The following is a 16,216-nucleotide window of genomic DNA, read 5'->3' as shown; positions in this document are numbered from 1 at the left end:
TTACCGAAATTCAGGTGGATACTTCAAGGCTTCGGAGGGCTCCGTTCCACCTTCTGAAACCCGCATATGGAGATAACAATCAACACACACACATACACACACACACTTCTCCTTTCACCAATAGATGCAAAATTTTAGTATAATTTATGTTGTGGCCTGTGTAAGACATTCAGTTTTTCTCTGTTGGAGTCTGAGACCATTTATTAACAGCAAACAACAACAACAAATTACAACAAACATGCACATGGTAAAGAAGGAAATACAAGATAAGCAATATCAAACATGATCCTCTTTCTGGTCAAAATGCACATAGCAATGCTCTCTATACTATTTTGATAGCCAAAACACAGGAGGGTGAAACATTTGGCAATTCAACTATGGGAAGGGCTGATAAGCAGAAGGCAAAATAACTCAGAACTGCAATACGTGGTCACTTTGAGTGAGAGGGAAAGAATAACACACTCATGGCAAAAGTTTCCAGTGTTAACCTTGAAGAAAGAATGCTAAGTTTGGGGAGGAAAGGCAGAGAGAGGGTGGAGGGATTATACTGCTAGCAAGGCCTTTGCCATCAAAAGCCAATGGAGTTATTTAATTCTTGTGGACAGCATTGGGCAATTCCATTTAAACATCGGAGATACTAGGCTTGGTTATATGTATTTCAGTGAGATAAAAGCACATAATAATTAGTAAGATACAATTCTACTTTACTTGAAAATTCATTTATATCACTATGGAGGTCAAAAGACTGTCAGAGAAAGGGAAATTTTAGTGACAGTCAATTGACTCCATTACAAAAGTAAGACCTTATTTTATATAGTGTTCAATTCAGAAAAGTACCAACAACAACAAGTGAATACAACTGCAACAAGTGAATGTAATTGAGAATAAATGAATATAATTTAAAAAAAATTCCACATTTCCCAGAACCAAACAAATCGTATATATTTATAACGGCACTTACAGCCCGTACGGTTCCATCCCCCTTTTCTACCAAACCTGATTAATAGTAAATATCATTATTTTAAACTTATCCTGTGCATTGAGAAGCCCCAGCTGTAACCTTCCCATTGGTGTGAAGAAGCACGAAGGTAGGGTTAGAGCGCACTCGTCTACGAACCTTTGGGCCTTTCACGGGCCCACATGGTCGGGAGTTTTTGAAGTACAGGCTGCAAGACGATCAACTTTTTGGATGAGTTGATCAGAAAGTTCTTCAAATCTTTTGTTGTGGAGAGGCACACCCCTTTCTCACAGGTATGTCACCAAGTATTTTTGGCTTCTTTAAAAGTTTGGTGAGCCGCTTCATGCGACAATCATTATCTGGCACATATGATATGCATCCAGGCCACCCTGATAGGCTTCATTACCAAGGGTTTCTGTACATCTTCTTCTTCTTCTTTCGGCTGCTCCCGTTAGGGGTCGCCACAGCGGATCGTCCGTATGATCCGCATAGTGATTTGGCACATGTTTTATGCTGGATGCCCTTCCTGACGCAACCCTGGTCGCCTCTTACGACACAGGGATATGGTACACCTATTTTAACCGGGGTATACACTGGCCCAGTATACTGGTACTCGTTTCGCCGACCTCGGAAGGATGACTGGTTGAGTCAACCCCCTAGTGTATTAATTCAGTGGCCCAACAGGGCTTGAACTCAGGACCTTTTGGATCCCAAGCCGCTGCCCTAACCACTGCGCCAACACCAGGCTCAAGCGTTTCTGTACATGAGGGTTGAGTATTCTGGGGCGGATGCCATCATTTCGAAAGCGCCATAGTGGTTACGCATGCAGGCGAGGTGGTGAGTGCAGTCATTGGACAATTAATGTTTCCAGTGGTGCAAACACAAAAATAGGTTGTCTGTTGGTCTTCTTTTGTGTGTAGCACATGGCTGCAGGTTGCATCGTTTTCTGAGCGTGAAGTTGTGCCGTTGATGCAGTGCCACCTGTAGGTTCCATTTGAGCAGGAATTTTGCAAGGGTGCTGGCAATAACTCACCTCCTTTTGGTGAAGGAGTCTGGCAGTCGTTGGATTAGAATAGCCAAAGCTGTTTTCATAACAATGGGGAAATCCGGTTTCTCAGATCTTGGCTGGGTCGAGTTGATTACAAACTTATTGACTAGATAAGAAAGACACTCACTGAGCATACTGCTGAGTGTGCAAACGTGGGTTTGACATAGAGAATATGGGAGAAGCGGCTGCAAAGAGCCACATTGGTGGAACTTGTTGGAAACTTGCGGAAAGTGAATTCCGTGAGATCCCATGATATTGTTGTTGGGCCGAGTGTCGGTGGCGAGCATGACCACTAGATGGAGCAGTAGCGTCGGCTCCACCGAACACCCAGAATTTATAGGTCGTCACCCCAGATAACTCCGGAGCCGACGAGTCCCTTATCGGACCGAAGAACGCCAATAGGTCGACCGCGTGGGATCGGGTCGATTGCCAATTTCAATTTACCTAAATACCCACGTCGTCCAAACTACCGGGGAAATTCACCCTCGGCGAAGCTCGAGCAGAACGAGCCGTTAGCGTGCTCGAACCGTGCGTAACCTGAGTGGATGGTTACCGAGGTCCATCGGTCCAAATGCACAATTTGCCGCTTCCCAATTTCCCAACACGCACTGTGCTAAACCAATGAAAGAAACGAGCTGAAACATTTAACAGGGGATTTATTTATAATGGGGGGGGGGAGAGGGAGGGAACACACAAAAAGCAGAGTTATCCGACTATAAGAAATGCAGGCAATGTACAAGACACTTAAACAATTCTACTTGAAGACTGGGCCCAAGGACACACGCACACACAAATACCCAAAAGAAGATGGACCCCAATGGTCTTTATTGAAGGTTCCCAGCTGGAGGGAAGATGAGCTGGAAACCAGAGCTATCGTGGACCTTCCCGCATCGTGTGGCCCTTGACGATCCGGCTTGGCGGGACTTGAACCCGCAACTCGATGCCGCTGCAAGCACCAGGTACGGAGGGCAATGTCGGGGTCCAGCACGCTCCTCCAGCACGAGACGAGACCAGAAGCCAGCGACGAGACGAGACCAGAAGCCAGCGACGAGACGAGACCAGAAGCCAGCGACGAGACGAGACGAGACCAGAAGCCAGCGACGAGACGAGACGAGACCAGAAGCCAGCGACGAGACGAGACGAGACCAGAAGCCAGCGACGAGACGAGACGAGACGAGACCAGAAACCAGCGACGAGACGAGACGAGATGAGACCAGAAACCAGCGACGAGACGAGACGAGACGAGACCAGAAACCAGCGACGAGACGAGACCAGAAAAACCAGATGACCGTGCCGTCCCGTCTATTTCTTCCCCTCCCTGGCATGGGGGGGGGGCGTGTCTCACCTCTCCGCACCCCTCATTCGTTGGGGGAAATCGGTCGTCTCTCCACGATTGATCAGGGCGTTTCGATCCCCCGTCCCCCGAAGAGGATCTGCTTCTCTTGGAGCTCGCTCTGCGCCCATTGGCTGAAAAATGACGCATGCCCTTATTTGGCGCCAGGCCAGAACGAAACGCTTCGTAAGCGCTTGAAGAGCGCGGACAATGCTGCGAGCAGTGTCAGGATGGAGCGAAGGTGTTGTTGTTATAAGTGTAAAAATCCTATCTTAAAAAATAACTTCGCAGCGCATGCACACTTAATTCCCATTCGACATCGGGGAAAAGGAGCTATCTATCCACATTTACTTATCGAAATAACTGAGCTATGGGGACCTGAATGTTGAGTGCTCATGGCTGCCAGATCCGTAACAATATATCTTATCCCATGATATATCCCATCCCAAGGGAAGTTACCAAAAACTTGTCTGGTAATTAGTTGTATTTTTAGGTTAAACTGGCCTTGATATAGTCTGGAATTGTAGAGATGCCAAGGTGTATATATCCTAGTATGCACATATGGCCACCCAAAGTTACAGGTGGACAGAGGAAAGGTAAGTGAGAATAGATAATATCGTGGATTTTACAAAGGAAGACCACTTGATGTTGCAGAGACATTTTCCCCTCTCCAACCTTTAATTCCAATGCTTGATACCACAGGCAGATGAGCAAAGAACGGCCAACGGTGATGTTGAGCCAATTTCCTGGCGAGAACCTGGTCACAGTGAAGGACTGCCTGGCCGCGATAGGGCGTCGATCGGCAAAAGACAACGTGAAAGGCTCCTCGTGGTTGCCCATCACTTTCAACCTGCGCACTGAGCTGCCCCAGTTTGTGAGATACTTTCTTCAACGACAGAGCAGGTCTCTGTCTATCGGTCATTCATCTGTAATATATTTGATACAGTGTGGTAATATCCTTTATGGAATGGTGACTTACATCACCATTACTTTGAAGGTTGGTTCTATCAGCTTGCCATTTATAGAACAGAATGATGCAGTGACTATTTTCATAACAATGGGGAAATCTATTTTCTAAGATTGGCTGGGTAGACGTGATTACAAACTCATTGACTGTAGATAAGAAAGACACTCACTGAGCGCACTGACCACCTGACTATAGAAGACTGCAGCAGGGAACTCTGGGTAAGGTGGGGAAAAAAAATAATGGCTAGTGATTAAACGTTCACACCTTCCCACAGGGGAGAAGACAATCATTGGATCTGCAAGCCATGGAACCTGGCTCGTGGTTTGGACACGCATGTCTGCAACAACCTGCACGAGATCATCAGGCATCGTGAGAGCACACCCAAGGCATGTGTGTTTTGAATGGATGGATGGAAGGGAGGAAGGATGGCTGGAGAGAGAAAGGAGGGTATGGAGATGTAGTGGGAAGGTGCAGGTCTGAAATGGGAGCAGAAACTTTAAAATACTCTACAATTGTAAATATTATACACTTGGATCTGCTCACTGCACTCGCCTCTCCACACATCGTTAGAGATTTATGTTACAGATTTTCTGTGTTGTCATGATTTACACCAATCGTAATACAAACATTTATTTTGTACAAATTTATTTGTAATATTGTGATGTGATATATTTATTTGTAAGGTCCAAGTGATCTGAAGCTCAAAATGGTCAGGGGTCCAAGCTGTCTCATGGGTCTTCAGGGACTTCAAGGGCTGTAAAAGTCTAAAGGGTATAAAAGGTCTAAATGGTGAAGGGATCTAAAGGTGTCAAAAGGTTCTTAGAGGTAAACGGGGTCTTCAGAGTCTTGATGGATTTGAAAGGGTCTTTTGGGACCTTTGAGTCTTTTGGGTCTTCAGGGTGTTTGGGATGTCAGCGGTCTTCAGGTTCTTGGAGGTCTTAAAGGGTTTTCAACGGTCGAAAGGTACATTCCAATAGTATGTAATTAATAGACATGTAGTCACACTGCTTCATTACTTCACTGCTTCACGGACAGTGTTTTTCATTTTTAGCTCACCTGGACTTTTGTCCGGTGAGCTTATGCGATTGAGCAGTGTTCGTAGGTCAATCAGTCACCCAGTCATTCTGTAAACACTTCAATCATTATCCATTGCTTGAACCAAACACACAATTTTGATGAAACTTGGCCACAAGTTTCATATCTGATGCCAAACGAAGGTGAATTGAGAGCATCAAAATCTGCACTCATTAAGGGGGTCCATGGCAGGTTTGACCCCCCCCCCAAATAGGTATTTTCTCTCTTCTCCGAAACGACACAATTTAGATGAAACTTGACCAACCTCCATCACTCGTGATGTACCAAAGATTGTTCATGGCATAAAAAAAAAATCAGGGTGTATGGGGTGTCTGCAGGGGTTTGACTCCCCCCCCCACCCCCTTCCCAATCCTCCCGAAATAGGTATTTGCTCTTCTCTGAAACTACACACATGATTTCAATGAAACCTCACCACAACCTTCATCACATGTGACTTACCAAAGTTTGTTCATGGCATTAATATATATATATATATATACAATGCCTGGTGTTGGCGCAGTGGTTAGGGCAGCGGCTTGGGATCCAAAAGGTCCTGAGTTCAAGCCCCGTTGGACCACTGAATTAATACACCAGGGGGTTTACTCAGCCTGCCATCCTTCCGAGGTCGGCGAAATGAGTACCAGTATACTGGGCCGGTGTATACCCCGGTTAAAATAGGATACCATATCCCTGTGTCGTAAGAGGCGACCAGGGTTGCGTCAGGAAGGGCATCCGGCGTAAAACATGTGCCAAATCACTATGCGGATCATACGGATGATCTGCTGTGGCGACCCCTAACGGGAGCAGCCGAAAGAAGAAGAAGATATATATATATATATATATATATATATATATATATATATATATATATATATATATATATATATATATATATATATATATATATATATATATATACAGATCTCACCTGGTCACCTGGATCAGGTGAAGCTCACCTGGATCAGGAGCAACAGTTACCAATCACTCAAACCCCGAGACCCTGATTGATATATATATATATATATATATATATATATATATATATATATATATATATATATATATATATATATATATATATATATATATATATATATATATATATATCAATTTTGTTACGGCTGTGGAAATTCGCATTACACCATAAAGGGCCCAGAGGTGAGATATCTCGAAGTACATGTGTAGTTAGCCCAAACCCGTTGTATGGAGGGAATTTATGTGATCCATTCGGGCTGCGATCCTTTGAGTTCGGCGTTTTTCTGTTCTATCTTTATTTTGAACCAACCACGTCTCAACCGCCATCACACAACAACCACACCACCACCACCACCATCTACGCTCCCACATCATCGGATCATTGCCATTCCCAAACGGCACCATAACCATCAAACCACCACCGAAAACCCTTCACCACCAACAACGGCACCACCTGTGAACACTGAACGTCGGGCTGTCTCGGGCCCGTTTGGCGATTGGTGCCGAGCGCACCGAGCCGCGAGCGCAAATAGCGGCCTTTCCGAGGGAAAATTCGGATCAAAAACGCTATACGCCCACTTTTCCTCCATCCAATTAGCGAGCGCGGGGCAGCTTGGCCCCGCCTCCAGGCGCGTGTGTGTGAAGTCGATATATGCAAATTCTAGGATCAGGGGAGGTTCACGCCCCCGTTTCCTCCGACCAATGGACAAGCGTGGCTCCGCCCCCGAGGTCAATCTGATACGAATATTTGCATACTGGCTTCTCCTGCCCACCTATGAAAAGGCGAGCGCAAGGAAAAAAGAGTGGCAGAGTCGAGTCGGGTGAGGCGAGTGCGCGGTGGAACTGCAGGCATAGGAGCTCGGGTCCGAGGCGAGAAGGACGGCGGTCGGCGACGAGGCTACGGTGTGGGGAATCGCTCGTCTCGTCGCGGGACCCAAGCCAGCCAGCCATTCTCCTCCCCCAGGGCATCAACAATTCCCCCTTTCCCCCCGCACTGAGATACTGCAAAAGGGGGCCCCGTTCCCACCCCACTCCAAACGTCGTTCCAACGAAACCCGCCAAGGAGCACGGAGTCGGGGCACAGCCGCGCGGCCACATTTGCCGCTCGCCCGCCAACGCGTCACGAGGACGCGGGTCGGACCCCCCCGGTCTCGTGGACCTGGCCGCTCCTCCAGGTCACGCGCACATTTGGCCTACAGGCCTGTCTGCCTCCTTGTCTATGAGGGTGGCTTCTTTCCTTTGCTTTTGTGTAAATGTGTGTTGGCACCGTCTGTGAGGTAGAACTGCATTAGTGTTGCCGTGTGTGCGCATAGTCGGTATTAACATAGTATTGGAACTATAATTAAAAACACATTAAGTGAAATGAAAACTTTACTGTTTTATATGGCAGTGAAATTGAATATGGTAAGAGAAGGTGATGAAACTACTCCCTATATGAGGACAAACCCTCACTTTATCTCATCATTTCAAGATTTTTTAAGATGTGATGTTTACGATGAACTCCAGAGACAAGAACAAGATGTTGATAACACTGTAGTAGGTAGTGGATTTGCTATTACAAAAATAATCTTTTTAGATATACACGTCTTAAAATCAGATCCTATTCAAGCTTCTTCTTATATTGATTTACCAAAAGAGGTAAAACTTAAGAAAGCGGTTGTTAATATTCAAAACAAAGATAATAAATGTTTCTATGGTCTGTTCTTGCTCACTTACATCCTCCACAATGGAAACTTGAAAGCGTTGAACATTATAAGAAATACGAGATTTAAAGTTTCCAATGTCATTGAGTGATATTCCTAAATTTGAGAAAATTAATAATCTATGTGTTAATGTATATGGATTAATGGATACAAACAAAGTTCAGATATAAAAAATTTCAAACAACTATAAAATTGATGAAACACATTGACCTTCTCTACTTTACTTCAAAGGAAAAATCACATTATGCTTTCATCAAAAATTTATCAAGATTAACCAAATCACAACTATACAATAGAAGATGTAAAACGTATCCTTGTAAGAGATGTCTCAACTGCCTTCACACAAAAGAACGATTAAATCAACATTCGAAATATTGCAGTAATCATAAATCAACCGTAATCAATTTACCAAAAGCAGGTTAAAACATATTCAAAGATTTTAAGAAATCTATGAAACATCCGTTTGTGATAAATGCTGATTTTGAAAGTACCCTTGAAAAGATAGATACTGTTTCTCCAAATACAAATAAATCAAAAACATACTCCTTGTGGTTTCTGTTATGATATAAAATCATCTGTTGGTGATGAATACAAGAAGTTCGAACTTTATAGAGGAGAAGATGTTTGTAAGACGATTGGAAAAAGACTTTTCAAGACTGAGAGAAATAATGGTTAAAACCTATAAACCAATGTCATGAACAAAGGGAGAGAAAAAGGAATTTAGAAAGAACAGTATCTGTCATATCTGTGAGGAGAAAATTGAGGGAGAAGTCAAAGTTTGGGATCATTGTCATCTGACTGGAAAATATAGAGGTCCAGCTCATTCCTGTTGTAAATTTAATTACAAGCCCCCAAATTTTATTCCTGTCTTTCTTCACAACAACGCTCACTATGATACGCATCTATTTATAAATGAACTTTCAAAGACATCTCGAGATATTTCTGCCATTCCTAACAGATCAAAAATACATCTCATTCACAAAAATAATTCATACATCCCCCATAACCCATATCAGATTTCTTGACACATATAAGTTTATGGCAAGTCCATTATCTAACTAAGCATCAAATATTAAAAACTTACCGAATCTTAAATCACATTTCTCAAATCAAGAAGAGCTTGATCTCTTATCAATAAAGGGAATATATCTGTATGACTACATGGATTCATTTGAGAAGTTTAAAGAAACACAACTTCCTTCAAGGGAAAGTTTCAATAGCAAGTTGAATAAAACTCATATTTCCGATAGAGATTATACACAAGCTAAAAAGGTTTGGGAGAAGTTTAAAATAAAGAATCTTGGAGAATATCATGATTTGTATCTTAAAACTGATGTATTGTTATTGGCTGATGTGTTTGAAACTTTAAAACATTGTCATAATAAAAATTCTTATGGATTAGACCCTGCTCACTATTACACAGCCCTGGGTTTGGCTTGGAGTGCTTTGTTAAAAATGACAAAACAGAATTTGGAATTAATCAGTGATATAGATATGCTTTTAATGATAGAAAAGGCTAAAAGAGGAGGAATATCTCAAGTATGTTCCAAGAAATATGCTAAAGCAAATAACAAATATCTTCCTGATTATAATAAGAATGAGGACAACTCTTACCTGATGTATTATGATGCTAACAATTTGTATGGGTGGGCTATGTCTCAATCTTTGCCTTATGGAAAACTTAAATGGGTTAAAGAAAAACATTACGAAAAAGTTTTGCAAGACATTGTTGTCTTCTTCTTCTTCTTCTTCCTCTTTCGGCTTGCTCCCGTTAGGGGTCGCCACAGCGGATCAACCGTCTCCATTTCGCTCTATCCTCCACATCTTCCATTGACACTCCAACCACCCGCATGTCCGCCCTCACCGCATCCATGAACCTCTTCTTTGGCCTTCCTCTTCTCCTCCTGCCTGGCGGCTCCATCTTCAACATCCTTCTCCCGATATACTCCGTTTCCCTCCTGTGCACATGCCCAAACCATCTCAATCTCGCCTCTCTCACTTTGTCTCCAAACCGTCCTACCTGCGCTGTCCCTCTAATATACTCGTTTCTTATCCTGTCCATCCTCGTTACTCCCAACAAGAATCGCAGCATCTTTAACTCTGCCACCTCCAGCTCCGCTTCCTGTCTTATTGTTAGTGCCACCGCCTCCAAACCATACAACATAGCTGGTCTCACTACCGTCTTATATACTTTCCCCTTCACTCTTGCAGCTACCCTTCTGTCACAAATCACTCCTGCAACTCTTCTCCACCCACTCCATCCTGCCTGCACTCTCTTTTTCACTTCTCTCCCACACTCTCCGTTACTTTGGACAGTTAATCTCAAGTATTTAAACCAATCCACCTTCCCCACCTCAACTCCTTGCAACCGCACCATACCACCACCTTCCCTCTCATTTACGCACATGTACTCCGTCTTACTCCGACTGACTATCATTCCCCTTCTCTCCAGTGCGTACCTCCACCTCTCAAGGCTCGCTTCAGCCTGCTCCCTACTCTCCCTACAGATCATGATGTCATCCGCGAACATCATAGTCCATGGAGACTCCAGTCTGATCTCGTCCATCAACCTGTCCATCACCATTGCAAACAGGAAAGGGCTCAGAGTCGATCCTTGGTGCAATCCCACTTTAACCTTAAACCGGTCCGTCATTCCTACCGCACACCTCACCGCTGTCACACTGTCCTCATACATATCCTGCACGATCCTCACATACTTCTCCACCACTCCCGACTTCCTCATACAATACCACAGCTCCTCTCTTGGCACCCTATCATAAGCTTTCTCTAAATCCACAAACACACAATGTAACTCCTTCTGGCCTTCCCTATACTTCTCCATCAACATTCTCAAAGCAAACATCACATCAGTGGTGCTCTTTCCTGGCATAAACCCATATTGCTGCTCACAGATCGTCACCTCTCCTCTCAACCTCGCTTCCACTACTCTTTCCCACAACTTCATGGTGTGGCTTAACAACTTTATCCCTCTGTAATTTCCACAGCTCTGCACATCACCCTTATTCTTGAAAATCGGAACCAGTACACTTAATCTCCACTCCTCCGGCATCCTCTCACTTTCCAAGACTTTATTAAACAATGTGGTTAACAACCCCACTGCCATCTCTCCTAAGCATCTCCATGCCTCCACTGGTATACCATCTGGGCCAACCGCCTTTCCACTTTTCATCTTCTTCATAGCAGTCCTCACTTCATCCTTACTGATCCACCCCACTTCCAGATTCACTATCTCCACCTCTTCCAACCTTCTCTCTCTCTCTCATTTTCTTCATTCATCAGCTCCTCAAAGTACTCCATCCACCTTCTCAACACACTCTCCTCGCTCGTCAGCACATTCCCATTTGCGTCCTTTATCACCCGAATCTGCAGCACATCCTTCCCAGCTCGGTCCCTCTGTCTTGCCAATCGGTATAAATCCTTTTCCCCTTCTTTTGTATCCAACTTCTCATACAGCTCGTCATATGCCTTTTCCTTAGCCTTTGCCACCTCTTTTTGCCTTTCGACGCCACTCCTTGAACTCCTGCCTACTTTCTTCATCTCTCTGACTATCCCACTTCTTTTTCGCCAACCCCTTCTTCCTTATACTTTCCTGTACTTCCTCATTCCACCACCAAGTCTCCTTATCTTCCTTCCTCTGTCCAGATGTCACACCAAGTACCTTCCTAGCTATCTCCCTCACAACTTCTACTGTTGTTGCCCAATCATCCCACCCATCTTTACCACCATCCAATGCCTGTCTCACCTCCTCCCAAAATTTCACGCAACAGTCTTCCTCCTTCAGCTTCCACCATCTGGTCCTTGGTTCAGCCCTCACTCTCTTCCTCAACCTCACCTCTAAAGTCATCCTACAGACCACCAATCGATGCTGTCGAGGTACACTCTCCCCTGCCACAACCTTACAGTCACTAATCTCTTTCAGGTTGCATCTCCTACTTAAGATGTAATCCACCTGTGTGCACTTTCCTCCACTCTTGTGTGTCACCCTGTGTTCCTCCTTCTTCTTGAAATACGTATTTACCACTGCCATTTCCATTCTTTTTGCAAACTCGACCACCATTTGCCCTTCCACATTTCTCTTGTTGAGACCGTACCTCCCCATCACCTCCTCATCCTCTTTATTCACTTCCCCAACATGTCCATTGAAATCTGCTCCAATCACCACTCTTTCATCCTTGGATACACTCTCCACCACTTCATCTTACTCACTCCAGAAATCTTCTTTATATTCCATCTCACACCCCATATGTGGGGCATATGCACTGATGACATTCATCATCACCCCTTCAATTTCCAACTTCACACTCATCACTCGGTCAGACACTCTCCTCACCTCCAATACCCTCTTGACATAATCTTCCTTCAGGATTACCCCGACACCATTTCTCCTCCCATCCACACCATGGTAGAACAGTTTGAAACCACCTCCAATGCTCCTCGCCTTACTCCCCATCCACTTGGTCTCTTGTACACACAGTATGTCCACCTTTCTTCTCTCCATCATATCAGCCAACTCTCGCCCTTTGCCAGTCATCGTCCCAACATTCAGAGTTCCAACTCTCACCTCCACACTTCTACCCTTCCCCCTCTCCCACTGCCTCCGGACTCGCCTTCCCCGTCTCCTTCTCCTCGTTCGCCCAGCAGTAGCACAATTTCCACTGGTACCCTGCTGACCACCGGTACCGGTGGCGGTCGTTGGTAACCCGGGCCTCGACTGATCCGGTATGGAAATTCGTTTTGTTGTCCGCATTATGATTTGGCATAGGTTTTTTTACGCCGGATGCCCTTCCTGACGCAACCCTGGTCGCCTCTTACGACACACAGAGATATGGTACACCTATTCTAACCGGGGCATACACCGGGCCCAGTACAACTGGTGCTCATTTCGCCGACCTCGGAAGGATGGCAGGCTGAGTCAACCCCCTGGTGTTTTCGACTTGGTATATATATATATATATATATATATATATATATATATATATATATATATATATATATATATATATATATATATATATATATATATATATATATATACCAAGCTGTTTGATATTGATATATACATATTATATATACATATACATATATTAATTCAGTGTCCCAACGGGGCTTGAACTCAGGACCTTGTGGGTCCCAAGCCACTGCCCTAACCACTGCGCCAACACCAGGGCGCATGTAACAACATGTTACAAGACATTGTTGTCTCCTCTCAAAAAGAATTGGATGAAGCTGAAGTTGGATATTATTTTGAGGTTGATTTAAAATATCCAGAACTTCATAACAAACATAAAGACCTACCTTATGCCCCTGATAAAGAAAGTCCAAGAAAATAATGGTTAAGTGATTACCAAGTCATTTAATATAAAAGGTAAATCTTCAGAAAAACTACTTACTACATTAAATGATAACGAAAGTTATGTTTTGCATCAAAGGAACTTGAGACAATATTTATCTGCTGGGTTGAGAGTGAGGAAAATTCATAGGATTTTGAAATTTAATCAGTCATTGGTTAAAGAAGTATATTGATTTTAATACAAAAAGGAGAAAAGAAGCAAAAACAGATTTTGAGAAGGACTTTTATCAATTAATAAATAATGCTGTATTTGGAAAGACTATGGAAAATGTTAGGAATCGACAAAACATAAGACTTGCGACATCTTGGAAACAGGCTTCAAAATTAATTAATACACCAAGTTTTGAGCGAGCGGAGGTGTTTTCAGAGAACTTTGATGCTATTCATTTGAAAAAAGAGAATATTGAAATGGATAAACCTATTTATATCGGAACATCAATTCTTGACTTGTCAAAGTCGTTAATGTATGACTATTACTATAATAATTTAAAATCAAAGTACAAGTATAATGTGTCATTGTTATATATGGATACAGATAGTTTATATTAGAAATTAAGACAAGTGGTGTATATGAGGATATGATTGATAATATTGATATATATGATACAAGTAATTATAAGTCATGTGATGTGTTGTTTTCATCAAAGAATAAAAAGTTTATTGGTAAGTTTAAAGATGAATTGGGTGGGAAGGTCATGAGTGAATTTATAGGATTGAGATCAAAGTCTTATGCTTTCATGTATATTGATAATAATAACATTGAAAGGTGTGATAAGAAGCTAAAGGGAATAAAGAAAAATATAATCAAGGAAACAATAAATTTTAAGCATTATTACAACTGTTTAACGTTAAAGAAGGAAGAGTACAGAAAATGAATACAATAAGAAGTTATAAACATCAATTATATACAGAAGAGATAAATAACAAAGCATTCTGAGCTTTTGATGATAAATATATTTTCGAGAATGGAATCAGTAGTCTCCCTTATGATTATAAGCATGTGTTAAGATATTGGGTTGGGAATTCTAACTGGCTTGCGCTGTCTTTTTACTGATTTATAAATGATAGAACCAAGCAATAACCAAACCAAAGAGTGGAGATGTAATCACCCTTGGTATTTAAATGGGAAACATAAACAATGTGAGAAATATCAAATCAGTCTTATTGAAGAAATAACCGGGGTAAAAGTAGATGAAACAAATAGGCAGATAACTTTAATTACAAATAAGTTGGAGGATGTAAAGAAAAACAAAATATCCTTGAATGGACTGAAAACTTTGGTTGTCAAGTGAACAATGGAAAAACAATTTACTACAATCTCAAAATGATATGTGGCTCAGGAGGTGGTCAAACAAGAGCATTGAGAGAAGTTTATCATTTCATTTCTGCTCAACAAAGACACTTAAACCAAGAACCAAGTTCCAAGTTATTCTTTGTGAATATACTCGATGGAAATGAATGTTATAAGAAAATTCAGTTATTCCCTAAAGTAGAACATGGGAAAATATTCGTTGGTTCGCTCTGTGAGTGGAATGAAAATATGAAGGGAAGAAGTGCTTTAATCAGTAAGTCTCAATCTTTCATAGTCTCACTTTTACATTTGCTTGTATGGGATGGAAGGGGATAGGTGGGGAGAAAATGAGTCTCCTATTGTGAGCTTTTGCTTGTATGGGAGGGAAGGGGATAGGTGGGGAGAAAATGAGTCTCCAATTTTGAGCTTTTGGGGCTTGGGTCAGAAAGTTTTCCCCTTTTCCCCCATTCATTTGAATGGGAGTCCGAGAAACCCCATTTATCATCTACTCATACCTGATGCTCCACCTTGTTGCCTGCTAAGTATTTTCCAACTGAGTCTTTTGGTAACCCCTTTCATTTATAATTTCCATCCACCAGCGTTGGCATGAAATCTCATGATTTTTGTTTTTTTATTTTTCAAACCTTTGATTTGTGAAATTTTTGAATTTGTAATGAAAGGTGACTTTTGTCAAATTTAAAGCTTATTTTGTCAAATTAAAGCTTATAGAGAATCTTGAATAGACATGTCTACAATGTGATGAGTAATTGTCCTTCGTAGGACATGTTTTCTCTTTGTTCTTATCCATTGTATCCACCACGTGGGGGTGAGCAGCCGTAGTCACTTTGTTCTGCAGGACTTCCATTTATACGTCTGTTTCTCAAATTTTATTTTTATTATAATAATAAGTTCGATTTTATTGTCAAATGCCAAACAAAAATCTGAAGACTAAGGATTTTTTTTTCTATCCAATTGTTTTCATGCACAGGTTGTTTGCAAGTACATAGAGCAGCCCGTGCTCTTCCATCGTGAGGATGTAGGCAAAGTGAAGTTTGATATTCGATATGTTGTCCTGCTGCGTTCTGTTCAACCGCTCTCCCTCTATGTCTACGATGTATTCTGGTTGCGATTCGCAAACAGGTAAAAACATGTTCGGTTCTGGTGCCATGTCACCCCGCGTGGTAATTTGGCTTTGTGATTATCTCGAGCGATTCTCTGCCTTTCCAGGCCGTTCTCCCTGGATGATTTGGATGACTTCGAGAAGCATTTCACAGTCATGAACTACACAGACGGAGTGCAGCTCAAACAGGTGTGCCAATGTATCACAACCTTACCTGCATTTGCTTGAGTACACCAAAACCTATGTGAGAGATGGTCTTTGCTCTGATCCAAATTGGATTGGAGGAGAGATGCTAATTGCGAGCACTTGCTTTTGAAAGAAGCAGAGAAGTCCGACCTGAATGTACAATTTTGTTTGTTTGGATTTGTTTTGTATT

General features: G+C 42.5%; 1 protein-coding gene across 1 annotated transcript in view; it reads left to right on the top strand.

The window, feature by feature from the left end:
- The window catches only part of TTLL12 (tubulin tyrosine ligase like 12), a 29,142-nt gene that overhangs the window by 9,214 nt on the left and 3,712 nt on the right, over positions 1–16,216 (top strand). The window contains exons 8-11 of the mRNA XM_085886966.1: positions 4,042–4,242; positions 4,581–4,692; positions 15,709–15,860; positions 15,948–16,029. Coding sequence (XP_085743092.1) covers positions 4,042–4,242; positions 4,581–4,692; positions 15,709–15,860; positions 15,948–16,029 — 547 coding nt within the window. The remainder of the gene's footprint in view (positions 1–4,041; positions 4,243–4,580; positions 4,693–15,708; positions 15,861–15,947; positions 16,030–16,216) is intronic.

This window comes from Eptatretus burgeri, chromosome 6, assembly GCF_056783735.1.
Source record: "Eptatretus burgeri isolate ZD-2024b chromosome 6, Ebu_testis_v1, whole genome shotgun sequence".
In the NCBI taxonomy this organism is placed as follows: domain Eukaryota; kingdom Metazoa; phylum Chordata; class Myxini; order Myxiniformes; family Myxinidae; genus Eptatretus; species Eptatretus burgeri.
This window is presented reverse-complemented; position numbering and strand designations above follow the sequence as displayed.